Source organism: Athene cunicularia, assembly GCF_003259725.1.
Source record: "Athene cunicularia isolate RWA chromosome Z unlocalized genomic scaffold, athCun1 chrZ_part3, whole genome shotgun sequence".
NCBI classification, from domain to species: Eukaryota; Metazoa; Chordata; class Aves; order Strigiformes; family Strigidae; genus Athene; species Athene cunicularia.
Genome location: NW_020799144.1, coordinates 1,113,555 through 1,131,464, shown reverse-complemented (window position 1 = coordinate 1,131,464; position 17,910 = coordinate 1,113,555). Strand labels below are relative to the sequence as shown.

Genomic DNA, 17,910 nt, shown 5'->3' with positions numbered 1-17,910 from the left:
TGATGGATGGTACACTGTTCATCAAAATCAGTGAAAAGACAATGGAAAGGTGAACTGTCATATGAACTATTGCACATTATATAGAACTAACAGCAAGTGCTTAACTGAACTAACATGATGAAATGATATTGTGTAAAAGAGTGAAAGAAAGGGGGAGGGGGGGCAACAAGAGAGAGAAGTGTCTGTACTTTATAAAGCATGAACAAGGACGTCCAAAAATCTCCTTACTCAAGACCAGTAATGAGCCTAGACTGATAAGAGCACTGCAAGCTTGTAAAATCATCACATTCCAGGCGAAGGGTGAAAAGCACACTGTGAGGAGGACCTACGGCCTTCCTCCCAAAGACCACCTCCCATGATATGAAGACCCCGACCCGTAACTTTCAGCAGCATCTGCGCAAGCATAAAGGACTGATAAGCTAATTACCATACGAAGCGGGAGTAGGCGGGTTTAGGAAATGTATATGTATAGGCGTTTAATGAATATGCAATGCTTTGTAGTATAAAATTAAGTCAAAATTCCTTGAGAGGTGTGGGCCGTTGTTGGAGCAGGAGACCCCCCGGCTGCCCAGCGCTGTTTCGCTTGTTGCGGCTTGCTAAATAAAGAAATTGGAAACTCTGACTCAGCCAATTTTAAGAAGTCAGTTTATAACATATATTCTTGATTTATAGTACAGATGAAAATTCTCTGTTTTTCTTTCAAAGCCTTCAGGTTTCATCAATTTTGCACCTCTCATACAGGCAAATGCAGGTGAGATAGATCTACTTAAGCAGCATGTTTTATATTTAGCTTCTATTGAGAACAAATTTTTACTCGTACTAAAAATTTCAGAAATACAGAACCAATAATCTTTCATACATGTAATCTTGCTTAAAAAAACCCAACAGCACTCTGGAGTAGTTTTCACTGTTAATGGTGATGTATAATAAAAATATGATGGCATTATTTTCTAATGAAAAGCTAAGAGTATATTCTATTTTACCTGTTGCAGTAGGTAAATTCTTCTTGATAGAGGAAGCTGTAAAATGCTTACCCTAAGTAGAAAATTAAAAATACTTATTTCTATTATGCTTTCGATTTCACTCTTCCATTAAATTAAACAACTAACTATCATAGATAAACAGTGTTATAATCAAAGCCAATTTTTATAAAAATATATATTTTTATTTGGGTTCAATCAATTTAGGGTGGGAAGCAATAGGCAAAGCAGCGCTGGGTGCATGGAGAGCCGCAGCTCTGCCACACGCACACCGAGTTCCAAAAAGCAGCGTTTTTTATACTCTTGTGTCATTGTCTTTAACCAATCTTCTCCCGTCAGATAATTGTCCTGCTTTTTCTCCATTGGGTCCTTTGAGATGCTTGGGTCTTTGTCCTCCTCCTGTGGGTTCTTTTGGAAGTCTTGAAGCCTTGGTCTCTTGGTGCGCTTTTCTCCTATTGGATCTTTTAAAAGCCTCATGATTCAATTTTTTTGGCGGGCTTTTCTTCAAGTAGCAGTTACAGGTTATCTGGGGGGGGGGAGGCGGGGGGTCTGAGAAGAGGTTACATATTAGCTCTAGGTGATGGGGTTTCCAAGAAGCGGTTCACCTATCAGTTCTAGGTGATGAGGTTTCCGAGAAGTAGTTACATTTTTCAAACCGAATGGCATACTTTATATTTTATCCATATATATTCAAACATTAATTGTAATATAGTTTATAGTAACTGCAAATCATTTCAAAACCCACACAGGGTACCATATTCTATTTTTACAATACTTTAGACAGCAGGATAGTGTGGTTTAACATTTACAGATCATTCAAACCTATCATACCCGCCTTGCTTAACTTAGCAAATTAGTTACAATAGTTTATTACAACAGGGCTAGAACTAAGTATCAACGTTTAAAATGCTTTCAGTTTGAGAGAATTTTCTAAAACAGAATTGACTAATGACAGATTATTATTAATGAAAAGCAATGACTCCTCAGACAGTAGCAGCTTTAAAGAAAGAGCACTGATGCTCTTAGGACATCTGAGATGGTGTTTTCCAAGCAATAGTTGCAGTCCTCTCATCTTACATCCACTAATTTAGCTTCCAGATTTTTTGAGATTTTTGAGGCATAGGGGTTTTAATCATAAAAGATCTTACAGATATTATACTTTTTTCTGATGAAAGTAAGTTCCTCAAAAAAAAAAAAGTCATAGAAGAGCTGTCAGAGTAGAGTTCATCTAACTGACTTCAGACATGCAGGAATGCTTAGTTTAGCATAATCAACTAGAGTCTCCCTAATAACCCATAAATAATGTATAGGTGCCATGAGGAGTTAATACATCCATCTGCCACTGAGTAGGATAAATGCCAATTGGAGGTATGTGTCTTTTCACCAATGGACTGCTTAAGTACTGCCTAGGCTAGCAGCTTGGATACACACATTGAAATAAACTTACATGAAAAAAATTCCACCTAGAGCACATAGTGTTAATTACATACACAGTTATATACAGCTTTTGGGTTGCTGGTTTTATTTTTTTTTTAGGACAAAAAGGGTGGAAATCAGGATGAAAGCCCAATTTGCCTATCTTAGTGCCCCCTTGGAGTGTATTCCATGATAAAGGAAGACTTGGAATAGATTATATAATAACCACCACTCCAACAAATCCACTGTACGTTTCAATGTAGTTTTTAATTTCTTCACTTTATTTCTTACTTTGAAAGAATTCACATCTATTAAAAAAACCCCAAAACGTTATTCCTAAGCATTAATTCCAATTAAAATTGTGAAAGCAGTGTTTCAGTTATTAAGAGGTGCACACTCAGGATTTTTCACAACAAAGGACAATGAAACAAAGACAAACTTTTTGGTGCCGTCAGCACTGTTCATGCAACATGGTGACTATCTGAGGGAATAATCAGCTGGCTTTCACTCAGTGAAAAGCCCATGGGAGATATCTAGAAAGTATGTAAAACAATACATATCTAGCATAATTATAAAGGTTGGAGTAGCAGACTTATACTGTGCAGTTCTCAGAAATAAAGATCTGCTGAAATCAATTGTCTGAATATAACACCTTGAAGACAAAAAGGTGTGTGTGTGGGTTGTTTGCTTTCCAGCATCACTGCTGAGGAAGAAAAGAGATATCAAAACAAATCAACCTTTTTGTTCATATAGAAATATTTCTAGGACAGTCAGTTAACTTACCTGGGAAATCATTTAACATGTTCTCTCCATGGATCACCACCATCTTTCCAATTTCCCGCACATCCACCACAAGCAAAACACTACACTGTATCTTTCTTGCCTGCATGTAAAGAGTTAGAGATCTGGGAGACAATCACACTTGTGTGTTTTATACTTGCTCACACTCTAGGCACGTGATCACGACTATACCAGTGAGAATCATGTAAAGGTAAGGAAACTGTAATGGTTGACTAAATAACAGCCCTCCCCCCTCCCCCCAAAAAAACCCCAAAACCCCAAAAAACCCAAACCCACCCAAAAACCCAAACCCAAACAAAAACTCCCCAACAACTGTCTAACAGGCATTTGAAAGTTTTCAGAAAGATGTTTTACTGGAAGTGCAATACCAGCATGTGCTATTTATTAGAAAACTCTTAAAAAAAGTTACAGGAAAAGAGTGTGACTAATAGGAAAATAAATCAGATTACAAGAATTAAGAAGGTTATAATTCAAAAAGAGCAAAGAAAACCGAAGGCTCAAAAGCTCTGGCAGATGAAGTGTGAAAATAAAATCAGACATGCTGGAAAAAAAACCCCAAAGTCCAAGAGTAACAAGCTAAAGGTATCTAAACCTTCTTCCAGATCGCAGGAATAAAAAGGAGTGAAGACAACTGCTAGAGTCAACTGTTAACAATGCTGTAAAAGAACCATTCAAAGAACAATTAAATTGCAAAGGACTTGGTAATGCTCACAGCAGAAGAATTCAGGAGTATTCAGGGGGCCATACAGCAGAAAGTGGATCCAAAATCCAAACAATTGTGCAGTAGATTATGGCTGAGTGGGGAAAACAGAACGCCAGTCTTTAAAAAGCAGTCTGCACCTTTCGGGGAGAGGAAAAGACACCAGATCTGTAAGCCTAGCATCTGTTACAGTCAAATAAGCAGAAAAAAAGTATAATTATGCCACCATACAAACCCACGATTAATCCACATCTTAAACAGTGCATGTGATTGAGGTCCCGTCAAGTCAAAAAATTGGAATAGGAAAAGGTAGGGAACAGCAGTAAGGATGGCAAAAATATGGAACACTTTCCACATGAGAAACAGTTGAGTTACCTATGTTTTTCAGCCTGGGAAAGAATACATTTATGGGGCATACAATACATTGCAAAATGATGAGTGACAAGAAAAAAAAAGTTATACCCATTCAAGTATTTTAAGTAGATTTACACTATTTTATAAATCAAACCAGAAATCCCTCCAAGCATCACTTCCAATTACCTGTGAAGAAAACCCCAAATCTGGCAAGCGAATTGGAATGTGTTCCTCTGGCATAGAACGGCCATTCGTTCACATCCCCGGCGCTGTACCTGTAGGCATACCCTGCTGGTTCCTCTCCAACTTCTGAACACATATGCTGTACTTTGAAATAGTACCCACCTCTTTGCCCAGGACAAATCCACAAGTGGGACAAAATTTCTTGTGCTGTTTGTACGGGGTGCATCTAACCTTTATGGTAAATAAAACTAATCCGCAGCAAAAACACTGCACAAGGGATTTAACAACTGAGATAAAACCCGGCAGCTGCCATTTCCATCAAAGACCATGATGAACGAGATGTATAGGACAAGAAGGACTTTATTGTGTTCATTTCTCATGGTAGGGTTGTAACCTTTCCGCAGCTGTTTATGGACTTATTGGAATTCTACCTCTATATCTTCAGCAAATTTGTGAAAATCAAAGGCAACATGTGGGAAACAAGCTTGCAGTGCTGAGAATAGTTCATGTATTTTATTGTCATTGGTCTCTAACACAGGGTCCTCTTTGATAGACATTCTCTAAAAAACCAAAGATGACGACCAAATTATATTACCTGCATCTTTTAGATAACATCCAGTCATCACCTCTGTTACCTTAACATGGTTTCCACAGGTTATAAACATTTGATTTCACTAAGAAATGAAGAGGTAACTGTAGAGTTGTTATAAACAGATGCATTATTAAATCTGACTAGCCAACTGAGACTTCTCTCATTGACCACTGCCCTTATAATGACAATAGCAAGTATCCCGACGCCTTTACAACCAAAATGGAGGGAAGGAAGACATAAACAGGTGAGATCTGAGCAAGATGACACTGGTGATTGGCAGATCCCAAGCACTTCATCCTGTAGTTTAAAAACCTAGAACCGTGCCAGTAAACCAACATGCCTCTATACTTTCATCTCAAAGCCATGACTGAATGTTGCTAGCACATTTTGAATTTCTCCTTAAATTAGGAAAAAAACTGGTGGCAAAACATGCAATGCCAAATGGAAGAGAGAAAATAGAAGTGAGCAATAGAAAGAAAATAATCAAAACAAGAAATTATTGCAGTATTTTAAAATTTCAACTGTTTTCAATATAAGTAGTAACTGGCAGAAATTACATAATCCTCCATGAAAAGGAACAGGGATTTCATCATCAGAAAACAAAGTTAATTTGGTAATTAAATTTATTGACAAACTCATACTGTCAATACTTCTGTCCAAGAAAGTTTTATTAAATGTTTAGTATTCACTCTAGGCTTCTCAAATATACCTTATCTGTAGAAGTAACGAATTTTTGTTGGTTTTAGCACTGTGATAAGACAACTGTAGGAAATATTTTGCTATGTTCAGAACCCAGCAAATGTGCCTACAGTTCAGCTCCATACAGTCAAATTTTGCTCCCTCCAACTTCAAAGAGCTTTGTTTTCTCAAATAATTGAGGGATTTTAAGAGATTTACAACATTTACTAAATAAATTAATCCTTAAGAAAGTGATTCTAAATCCACAATCTTCAACCTGCTTCTACTCTTTTTCACTGGCTATAAAAATCACATTCCTCTCTCACAGGAAAATATGTGCCTAACAATTAAAGCATTTTCAAATCCCAAGGCAAAAAGTGCTAAAAAACTTGTAAAAGTGTCTTCAAGTTCTATTATATTTTGAAAAAATACTTTCATGCATTGCACTATGGACACATTTATTTTTCTTAAATATGGATATGTGATTCTCATTCAAATTTGATGACTTAATCTACTCTCATCCCTTCAACCAGCAGTCTGCACAATCCAGTAATGCTTCAGAGTTATTATTTTATGGCATTTTTTTTATCCATAAGCTACATCACAACCTACAATTAAAACTGTTCCTCATATTGCATAAGACAGAGCAGGATGCCATCTAAGTTCTTCAGAAGCTGCTGTTGTTATGCATAACTAAAGCCAGACATTTCGTTTATTTACGTTTTAATGTATTTGCAGCACTTCTAGTCTTGGAAATTAGTTATGCCCATTAATACAGATGGCCGCTTTTATTCCTGAAAGAAAAGTATAAAGTTGAAGGAAAGCAAGGGCACTCACTCTGCCTTTTCCAGTCTCCTTCACTCCACATGGCAGTGTGCTCTCTAGTCACTGTGCCTTTCAGCCTCAAACTTCTTGCCACAGTTGTGTTCTCAACCCTACCACAGGATGTTTGTCTTTTCGTCTCTTCCTTCAAGACTTTATGTCCAAACCATATTATGCAACATTTTCAGGAAGTCTAAGAATTTCTCACAGGCCTGCTAGTAAACTCACCAGTCGACTAATCTTGTGGCAGATCGAGTAAATAAGAGAACACAAGAACAAGAATTAAGCAGGTTGTAGCTTCCAGCAAGCGAAGGAGACTTGAGATCCAGTGAATTCCAGTCAGAGTACAGATGAAGGATTTCCTCCCTGCTGCTTTCAATACAAAGGCCACAGCTGGAATTCTTTACACATTAGAGAAATGTTGCTCTGACAGGATCTTTCAGGACCTAGTTTGAACCGCTCTTCCTGTCCAATGAGAAGGGTGGAATAGTACAAGCCAAATTATTACTCAGACCATAAGCAGATAATGGAGTATGTAACTTCTACTGAGGCTCTACTTCCAAGGATGTTATTTTAGTATCTAGCAAGAGAAAAAAGCTAGCACGGATTTAAAGTGTTTTGAGAAAACTTTCTTTTCCATTACAAAATTATGATTATGACGATGAAAATATTATCAGAAAACAACCATATCAAGACACTGTCATCAGTATGAGAATATCTAAGAGCCAGATGGGTAGAGCACTCCTTTGGGTTGGAATGATGTACTAGACCACACCAAAACCAGTATGTCATTTTTCTGCTAGTTTTTAGGACACCCTTACAGTAACAGGCACTGCTATCACCCCATAGCACAAAGAGTTTATCTGGATTGTTTGACTCAGCACAAAATGAAACACAGATGCCAAAACAGTAATTTTTCTGCCAACACAGTAGAATTACTGCATTCTAGCCAGCCTGCAGCCACGAACAGGAGAAAAAGCAAAGAAAGAGCTATATTAACAAGTGAGAATTTACATATATAAAGGACTTGAAAACTGCCCATGAAAACTGAAAAGTAGCATGTATGTGGTAAATTGAAAAACAGGGAACTAATTTAAGACAGGGGTTTGCTTTCTGCCTGTGAAAACTGAAAAGTAGAATGTATGTGGTAAGTTGAAAAACAGGGAACTAATTTAAGACAGGGGTTTGCTTTTTTGTTTGTTTGCACTTCTAAGATTCAGTGGTTTGGTTAGATTGCTTCTGTTCCTAATCTAACACCACAGCTCACAGTTTTAAAAATTGTCAGCTACACCAGCAACTGAGTTACTCTGGATTTACTTCAAATGTTTTAGGATGACTTCAGAAAACCATCACAAACTCCTCTTACCGAGGTGGAGCACGTTACATTGTCACAAGTTCAAACTGTAATCACACTTTGAACAGATGCTGTAAAATGGCAAAGACTGCCTTGCATTTGTCTCAATTTCCATTCTTCAAGTGTTCAGAAAAGGACGTATACTCCTGCTTCTCCCCAAAACTTAGTTTCTGTCACTCTGGAAGTTCAGCCAAGGGGAGATAAACTTGCAATTCTGGCAATTCATTCTAGCCTCAGAATCAAAATAGCATCACATTCAATACTGTGATCATCAAACAATAGTTTGTATGAACTCAGGTCTCACATCTTTGAAAATTCCTTGTCTTTCAGTAACCTTACACTCCTGTAAGAAAGTGAAACTTAAAACGACACAACTACAGACACGCAGCAGTAGAATTCAGTTAGTTTTGAGTTGTACCATTAAAACCTAAAATGGGTTTTCAGCACATTTGTGAAAACTGTACTTGAGCTGCCTTACTGAAGGTGAATAGCCACACTTGAAATGTCTCCCAACTAATTGATCAAAACCTTCTTTGCTATTTTCTCAGAATATTTTCTATAGATATTTTCTATAGATCAAAAAATATTTTAATCTATAGAACTCCCTCATCCACCAAAAGCAAGAGCTTATGACAACTGATACGTAAAATATAGTTTCAGGGCTTCTTTTCTGAACAAATAATGAAACAGAGATGAATCACATTATCATACAAACTAGTTTATTACTTTGACATTTACAAATATACATGTTACAGTAACATTCAGAAGAAGTCAGAGCTTTTCAGATAAGAATAAATCAGATACAGATAATCCAATAATATATTAATAGTAACAAAATCATTAATACATTAGGTAAAAATTAAAATTTGCTCGCAAGCCAGTGTTCATCTTTGTGTAATTGTCTAGTTTTGAGGTGCCTCAGTAAAAGCTATAGCTGAATAAACAAAATAGAGTTATGCAAGAATGACATAGATAAGACAATTTCTAAAAGCTGTTGACATCATACTGGTACAGGAGCAGCGTGCTTGTTAATACAGCCAGGACAGCAGTGCAGAGAATCATGAACAAACAAATCGCATTCCACGCAAAATGCATTCTGACATGCTTTACATATGTAAACCTGTGTGGAAAAGATAGAGAAATAAGTCAAATTAGGAAAAAAATATCACCATCATAGTATTACAGCAGAGCAACAGTTGTGTCATCAAGACAGTGTAAACACACTGTATTGCTAACATCACAGAAACCCAACTGAAAGTTTCTAACAGCAAGTAGGTCCAAAGGGCTGAGCTCAAGTCACTGTAGATAGTTCCAAATGGCTAAGAGTGGAAGCTTATTTATGCAACTCTCTAGGAAACCCCTTCCCACGCTGTTACAGACTTGTAGTCTAAAAGGTGTGACTCTGTAACAGAGAACTCCAGTTAACCATGAGATAAACTTCCACAAATATTTTTCTGGTATTTAGAAGACTATACAAAAGGATCTCTACTGCTGACACCCCTCAATGCAAATTCCAATGCAGTTCAATTTACTTACATTTCGATCTTTCATTTCTCCCTGGCAGCCCTGACAACACCTAAAACCAAAATTGTGTATTTTAACTGAAAAAGTCAAGATTGTGTAAAATGATATTTAAAAAACAACTCATACATAGTAACAATTTATGGCAACTATTGGAACTACAAATACTTGTTATTGACAGAGATACCCAAAACCATCCAAACATTTAACAGTGCCTCCAGCAGCAAAGAAGCTGCTCCTGGCTAGTCTTACTTTTGTGATAAAAAAATTACAGGGTCCACAAATACACTCATTATCACAAATATGATTTGCATACCGTTCCCCCTGATATTCTTCCAGGGGAACTTCCTGAAAGGCATCCAAAGGAAATAAGTGATGGTAAGACCGAGCCAGGTGAGGTGCAGACACTAATGTAAGACCTGCAAATAAACAGACATCAAAATTATTACAAGAGAGGTCTTACTGAAAAGCTTTTCTTTGTTAAACAAAGCAAAAAGGAAAAAAAGATTATTTTAAAAATTAAAAACCATAAAATTATTTGTTTACTAAGGTTCCATAATCCAAACCTGTAATCCTTTCCAGAATTAAATCCAAATATAAAGAACAAGCAAAATGACCAAAATGCTAATTAAACAGTTTAGGTGTCTTTTAGAAATACATTTACAATGCAGTTGTACAGTTAGCAAGTTTTTCATCCTCATGCCATAAACAAAATGCAACCATAGAAGAGTCTTCCGGTTAAATCTAAATGTACAACTCCCCTTTGGCAAAGATGGTTCTGTTGTTTCATATCACTGTTAAAACGGTGCCCAACTATAAAGCTCTGCTGCAGCCTGATATAACATTGCTGAAGTCACGCCATAGCTCTGTTTCACCTAACACGTCTGCTGATTTTGACTGGGATAGAATAAATTTTCTTCATAGTAGCTTGTGCGGGGTTATGTTTTGGATTCATGCTGGTAACAGTGTTGATAAGACAGGGGCATTTGCTACTGCCAAGCAGTGCTCGCACAGTCAGGGCCCTTTCTGCTCCTCACACCACCCACCAGCGAAGAGGCTGGGGGTGCACAAGGAGTTGGGAGGGGATACAGCTGGGACAGCTGACCAAGGGGATATTCCATACCATATGATGCTGTGCTCTGCAATAAAAACTGGAGGAAGAAGACGGAAGACAGAGATGTTCAGAGTTATAGCATCTGCATCAAGTAACTGTTATGCATGATGGAGTCCTGCTCCCCTTGAGATGGCTGCTGATGGGAAGTTCTGAATGAATTCCTTCCTTTGTGGCTTGTGTGTGTGGCTTTTGCTCTAACTACTTGACTGCCTTTATCTCAACCCACAAGTTTTCTCACTTTTACCCTTCCAATTCTCTTCCCCGTTCCACCTGGTTGAAGTGAGCGATTGGCTGTGTGGGGCTTAGTTGCCGGCTGGTGTTAAACCATGACAACAGGTTAGCTGGGGCATGGGCTGGCACAAACTTCTCCACTGCTCACTCACATATGTGCAGTGTAAACTTTGAGCTCTTGTTCTGCTGACAACTGCAGCTGTGGAGAATCTGTTTCACTATGACCTCTCTGAAACAAAACTCATGCTGATTTGAAAGCAACACAAAACTAGATTTCATCCTCTTGCCAAATGCATACATCTTGGTAATACCTATCACATTCTAGTTGTATGCCTGTAGAAGGAAACAGGAGGACAGCTGTTGTTCACACAATATTAGTACTACAAGAAATTATAATCTTCCCTCCCATTCTCATTAAGGGTGGGGGAGACACCATTGGTTGCATGGTCCATTATCATTTGCAAGACCTGAAGGGATTCCATTTACAAATCTATAGCCTTTCAAGTGTCACTGCCCTCTGGTTCAACTTCGAAAGCTTTCATACACACACTCCCAGAGGCAAAGGAGTACTTCTGTCCTTTTACTCCAAAGCACTCTTTACCTTCATGGCCTTGCACTGAGGAGTTGGAAAATATTGGTGTGTCTGGTAAATTAGGATTCTTGAGGAAATAATTACCATTCACACACGAATCACCCTTCTTTCCCCCTCTACTTTAGGGCTTTTAGTTTATAACATTATACTAGGGAACAGGATAGAGCTTTACTGTTACAGGTATAGTCCTGAAAGTCCCTTGTAGTAAGCTGACACCCCAGGACACAGGAATGCAGGCTTCTTAAAGTAAAGCTGGCTTTTCACTCCTAAGTATAGTTGAATTTTTCTACTCCTTAATACCCTTACCACTAACTAGTAATTAATTGGCTCACCTTCTCTTGCTACTCACCACAGATTTTACATTCCACTGGAAGTTCACAGTATTTGGCTCTGCACTGGGGACAGAAATACCCACCCAGTGTAAGACTTGGCTCACTGTTGTTTTCCAATTGCCTATAGTAGAGAAAGACAATTTAATACCCAAGAGATAACACCATAATACTACACAATTACAAATACTACATAGCTGTCACATGAAGTAGTTTAAGAAGTTTCAGTATCTTCCATGCAGCAGTTCCACATGTATGGAAGTGTCAGAAAGCAGATGAGAGGGTGAGATATCAGCAACTACATTTTCCAAAAAAAACAGAACAAAGACCAAATCTTCCCACAAACAGGAGCCAATATATCTTTAAAAAAATAAAGTTATGAAAGGCAACAGCATTAGTATTTATATTTACACACACAAATATTCTGTATTAACTTTTAAGATGCTTATTAGTACTAACTCTTTCAAACAGCAGACACTGTTTCCTTCTGAAAATTCAGACTTCCCTATCATCCCTGAAAACTGATTCCTTCCACTGAGAAAAGCACTGGTATACTAATCAAATCAGGCCTCCATTTTAAGCTTCCCTTTAAAATCACACTAGTAGACAGATAAAAAATACTTTATTCCAGATAATACTCTTCATCCTCATCATTCTTTATAGTGATAAAAATACTTGACTCAAGGAATGCAAGTAGAATTGGTAGTAATTAATACCTTGCAGCACCCTTGTGTTCTAATCACTGCACAACACAAACTGGATGTGCAAACATAAGTCAAATTTCTATTGTGGTCACAAGATATTAGTACTTATTTTTACGTTACTTGGCAACATTTTCAATGACATACAGATTTTCTAAATATGACTAATTATTACTGAACTCTAATCAACTTTACTTACGCCATGCTAAAGGATGGCTTTGCGTCTTGATCCGACAGAGAAGCAATAGTATGCTGAGGAAAACCTGAAGAGAAAAATAACCCATATTACTAATTTTAAACATGCAAGTAATCTTTCAGTTTCTTACTTCAATGAAGAAGTTCAAAGATTATTCTAAACATTAAGACATATCTCTTTGTTTGTTAGTTATTACAGGAGAAGTAATACACTTTGTCCTGGTTTTAGCTGGGATAGAGCTAATCTTCCTTCTTAGTAGCTAGAATGGTGCTGTTCTGGATTCAGTATGGAATTTGTTGAGAAGAATGTTGATCTGTTGATAAGAAATCAAGGACTTTTCAACTTCCATGTCCTGCTAGTGTGTAGATGCACAAGAAACTGGGAGGGAGCAGGGCCAGAGCAAAGGACCCAAACTGCTCAATGGAATATTCCCTATCATATAACATCCTGCTCAGCATATAAAGTTTATCCAGGAAACTGGGGCTCTCTCTCGTCTGGGATTGCAGTTTCAGGACTTTCCCTCCTCTAGGGAACAGGCTGGGCATCGGTGGGTAGGTGGTGAACAATCTCACTGTGCATCACTTGTTTGTGTATTTTATTATTACTGTTATAATAATGATTTTAAAAATTTAATTTAATTTATCAAATTGTTTTTATCTCAACCTACGAGTCTCATTAGCTTTACCTCTACAATTCTCTTCCCTGTCCTCTGGGGTGGGGGATGGTGAGCAAGTGGCTGCTTGGTGGTTGGCTGTTGGCCAGATATAAACCATGACACACTCTTACTAGGTATCAAATTCTTCCTAAAGGTCTCCACCTACATACATCAACAAATACCTCACTGTATTTCCCCCAACTGAAAAAAATCATCTCATATACTTCATGTTAACTGAAGCTCAGTGGAATTTCATTTTTGAGGAACAGCTATAAAGAAAATTATGTGTAATAGTAGGAAAGCATGAAGAGCACTACATGAATGTTCACTTGAACAACAGTTTCTAATTAAGGGGGAAATATTTTTATATGCAAACACCAAGTGTATATTCACCTTCCAAATGCAGGATATGACAGATGAAAGTATAGCACTTTATGGAAACTGTAACAGATACCATTCCTTCTGCAACTTATTTTTTACAACTCATGTCAAGTGGGCAGTTAATTTTTCCAACTGCTGCTCAAGCTTTACCTATAACAAATAAATCTCTTCAATATTTAAACCTACACATAAAAATACATACATTCTTATCTGTGAAAACAGGTGGATGACAGCAAGAAATCAGTGCTCTTATTTGTGGCATTGGAGTTGCTATTCTGGTTTAACTCCTGTCTTAAATTTATTGAGAAATGTATCAGGAGAAGGTACCTAATCCATTTGCTGAAAGAACATGACAAAAGTGCTCCTGACAAACATGTACTACATGACCAAACTGATGGCTCTTACAGTCAATGAAGCTTATAATAGTTGCCTTCTGCAGGGAAAAAAAAGAGGGACATACAAAATAGGTTTTCATCCTTCATTTCACTAAGTATTACATTTATACCAATTACTGTACAAGCAATCATTCTGTACATACTGTATAAATAATCATTCAAACTTTATTGTTTCCAGCTGCAGTTATTTGTCTTAGTTGTTTTAATTCTTACCTTTATTTCAAAGCTCACTATTTTGCAGGAACAACATGAAGAAAATTACTATCTATTTTGCAAAATAGAAGTTAAAAATTATGCAATGTCTTTATTATGCTTCTAGCTACTTCTATGGCGTTAACACAGAATAAGCAAAGAAAGAAACAGATGAATTTGCAAATCTTGTGCTAGGACTTCAGCAAAACTGTACCTTACCCATTCGAATAAGGGAGCACTCAGAACTTGAACTGGCAGGTGGAGGACTAACATGACCCATCAGCAGCTCCTTATAATGACTTTCATCTAAAATAACATGGTATGTTCCTGTCACAAAGAAAGAAATGCCTTACTCTCAGATTATGGGCAGATAAGAATACAAACATGTTCTCCAAATAACATAAACCAACTTAAGTAAAAAAAATAATTTAGCCAACCCTGTTCCTAAAATGTCATTTTCAGTAGCATTAACAGGAATGCTTTTTAAAACTAGTAACACCAGAATGTTTTTATTAGATATGAAGGCTAACACCTTTTTCTCCAACTGTAGTAATGAAATTGTAAGAGTTACCACTGTAGTAGTAATTGATATTAATGTGTTACATTAATCAAGTTTCACATCACACAGCTTTATATGTGGAACACTAGGTTTTAAAATATACTTATATTTCTTCTCTCTAAAGACACAGCTACCAGGTGATAACAATTTTACTCAATACTGTTTATTTTGTATATTTGGAAAACCCTTAAATTTTCTGCCAGTGTAACAGAATATTTGTCCTTAAGTATCAAAATGCATTAATGAATATATGAAAGATGAGTTACTTAATTTCGATTTTAAACTTGTAGTATACTTTGTAGTATAATTACCGAACTTCAGATACATACCACCAGTTTCTTGGGCAAGTACTGTACAAACTCGAACTTCAGCACTTAGGCCGATGACAGATACTCTGATCTTCACTGCTTTTAAACACTTCAAATGGAAAAAGAAAGCATACTCAAATTCATATGCAGAACAGAAAAAAGTTAAAAGGTTCAAAGTTTTAAATTAAAATTAATTGGTGGTGACACTGCAACCGTCCGGTTTTATTCTAATAGCTTGGATATTCAATGTAGTAGTCAAACATCACTTCTGTACCTTTATTAGATCATAGATGTTGGCTGGATCACATGTCGTCAGACTGCTGAAGACTATCAAAACCTCTCTGCTTGTATGTCCTGGCATGTGCCTAAAGAAAGTACATAGTTAATTTACTTCTGTACAGTAAGCTATTTGTATGCTAAAGTTTCCAAGGACTTTAATGTACTAAAGTCAGGAGACAACATGATAAGAAGGGTCTTACAAATTATAAAAGACTGTTGTAAGATCCTTCTCTGAGCACCAGAATTTGACCTTTCAAAAGCTAAACCCTTCCAGTATCTAAAATACAGTATCTGATTGTGTAGTTATTATCAGATTGTTTGCTCTAATGCTTAAGTTATCCCTGTACCTTATACTTACTCTCACAGGTAAAATTCACTTCAAACCAGCAACACTGCAGTAAGTCTTTCTGACTTCTTGAAATAAAAATCTCTTTGGTGTTGTACTGGGTCTGGCTGAACTGGAATTGGTTTTCCCCTACAGCAGCCCTCATGGTGCTGTGTTTTATGTTGGGAGCTGGCAGGGTGTTGATAGCACCCTGGTGTTGTGGCTACTGCTGAGCAGTGCTTACACAGCACCAAGGCTCTTTCTGATATTTCCCCCAGTGGGACGGGGTGGGCAAGATCTTGGGAGGGGACACAGCCAGGACAGCTGACCCAAACCGACCAAAGGGATATTCCATACCATATGACGTTTGCTCAGTATAAAGCTGGGAGAAAGGAGGAAGGGGGTGGGGTCACCCTTGGTCCTCCGAGACAACCACTACGTGTATTGGAGCCCTGCTTCCTGAGAAGGCCCGACATCGCCTGTCCATGGGAAGTAGAGACTAAATCTGTTTGCTTTTGCTTTCGCGCGCGGACTTTTGCTTTGCCTTGCTTATATTAAAACTGCTTTTGTTTCACCCACAAGGGTTAGTTTATCTTCTTTCCCCTCTTCACCCTATTGAGAAAACAAGGGGAAAAGGGGGGGGGAAGTGATAGAGCGACTTGGTGGATACCTGGCATTTAGCCAGTCAAACCATCACAGGTGTAAATCCATTACTGTTAACTACTGGGTTTTAGTTCTTAACGGAAAACTCTTCCAGTTAGTCATTCAAATAATTTAATTATTTGACTACTAGTTTTGTTCTGTGTTTCTTGCTATAATTATTTGTTAAGACAAAGTCTTCCACAAATGTTTATCCCCTCTCAATACTTCACATATAAAAACTTTTTTGCCATCTATGCTATCTGAAAACTAACCTTTCTAAAGTATGCTAGAACTCTCACCAGATTACTGTGATTCAGTGCTGTTTCTTTTCCTGTTCTTATCATTACTAACCCCCAACTCCGTGCTCTCTCATACCTTAGCCCTCTAGTAAAAAATTGCAGTCTTTTGTCACCATATTCACACACAACACAAAATCACCTACTTTGTTTTAAAATAGTGTTGGTTTTTATAAGCAGCACACCTCTAAATAGAAACATTTTGTGTTAGAAAATTAAATTCAGCACTACTAGCATTTTAACTTCTTAACAGTTTGTATTGTAAGAGAACATAAAACTGTCTTTTAAAGACTTAGGTCAGCATGATGCAAGATGCTACTTGTTGAAAATACTGTCTCTGCCCCTCCAAAAATTCACAATCAGCATTATACTCATTATTGAAAACAAAGAAAACAAAACCACCTCCATGTATATACTAACTTTAAGGTCTGCATGGCCAAATTTAGGGAATTATATAGAGATGGCTCTCCACTGCAGTTCATATCCACTGCTTTCTTCAGAGCAGTTATGTGCTTTTTTGAGTTACCTGTAAGTGAAAAAAACCAATTCACCTGAAATAACATGTTAAAAGAATTGAAATATTTAAACTATATATTTAATGAAGTGTACTCGTACAACAATAGTTTTTAAACTGTGACTTGTAACTCTATGTTTCTCCTTAGAAATTGACCTCTTCTTCAGAATGTAGAAAACAAAACCCCAATATATTAACAGAAAGACATTTATTCTGCAGGCATTCCACTGTCAGACACTTCAGCAAGTCAAAAAGAATAAAATCAGTTGTGTATCATTTAGTGCTTAACACGAGTTTGAAGTGTCTCACAAAGTGTTTCAGCAGAAACAGGTGAATCAAGACAAAAAATTAAGACTTCTCTCTAAAGCCACATGGATTGCTAGTGAGAGAAGGCAGGAACTGCAGAAACACTGCTTCTTAACATATGATCAGATCTCACAGATACTGTAAAATACTAAATTAACAAGCTGGGTGAGAAATTAACTATAGGGGAAACACAACGCACTTTAGTTGCTATATGGGTAACATTTGATCATGAACAAGCACATGCTGACAATTCTAGACCAAAACAGATCAAAGTAAACACTGGTTTCAGACAACTTGCAATAACTACTCTTTTAAATTAAAAATATTATGTTAACGCTATTTCACTTTCAGCAGCGTCATTCAGGTAGCACTTGCATCATCAACACAACAGATGAGAACATCTCCAATTAAAAAAAAACCAAACACCTCCCTACCTGAAAGTTCTGTCATTTTTTCAGCTCTTTTACTCTTGGTTACAATTAAGCCAATCTGGG

The 17,910-nt window shown here is 37.2% G+C and overlaps 2 protein-coding genes across 8 annotated transcripts in view; both read right to left on the bottom strand.

Moving 5' to 3' along the window:
* Nucleotides 1–5,035, bottom strand: part of NAIP (NLR family apoptosis inhibitory protein) — a 27,809-nt gene extending 22,774 nt beyond the window's left edge. Inside the window, 7 exon segments of the mRNA XM_026866482.1 lie at nt 330–393; nt 2,626–2,704; nt 3,180–3,279; nt 4,527–4,720; nt 4,722–4,802; nt 4,804–4,838; nt 5,030–5,035. Coding sequence (XP_026722283.1) covers nt 330–393; nt 2,626–2,704; nt 3,180–3,279; nt 4,527–4,720; nt 4,722–4,802; nt 4,804–4,838; nt 5,030–5,035 — 559 coding nt within the window.
* The window catches only part of GTF2H2 (general transcription factor IIH subunit 2), a 23,827-nt gene that overhangs the window by 2,654 nt on the left and 3,263 nt on the right, over nt 1–17,910 (bottom strand). For 5 of the 7 annotated variants that reach the window (XM_026866596.1, XM_026866599.1, XM_026866598.1 and 2 more), the window contains 10 exons: nt 17,851–17,905; nt 17,017–17,122; nt 15,329–15,419; nt 15,076–15,163; nt 14,407–14,514; nt 12,568–12,631; nt 11,688–11,791; nt 9,718–9,820; nt 9,417–9,456; nt 8,583–9,000 (listed from right to left, as the gene is read on the bottom strand). In XM_026866596.1, the coding sequence (XP_026722397.1) occupies nt 8,881–9,000; nt 9,417–9,456; nt 9,718–9,820; nt 11,688–11,791; nt 12,568–12,631; nt 14,407–14,514; nt 15,076–15,163; nt 15,329–15,419; nt 17,017–17,122; nt 17,851–17,905 (879 nt within the window). In that variant the 3' untranslated portion in view covers nt 8,583–8,880. Of the gene's footprint in view, nt 1–8,582; nt 9,001–9,416; nt 9,482–9,569; nt 9,821–11,687; nt 11,792–12,567; nt 12,632–14,406; nt 14,515–15,075; nt 15,164–15,328; nt 15,420–17,016; nt 17,123–17,850; nt 17,906–17,910 lie in introns of those variants that run through there. The other 2 variants (XM_026866601.1, XM_026866600.1) reach the window with 2 other exon arrangements.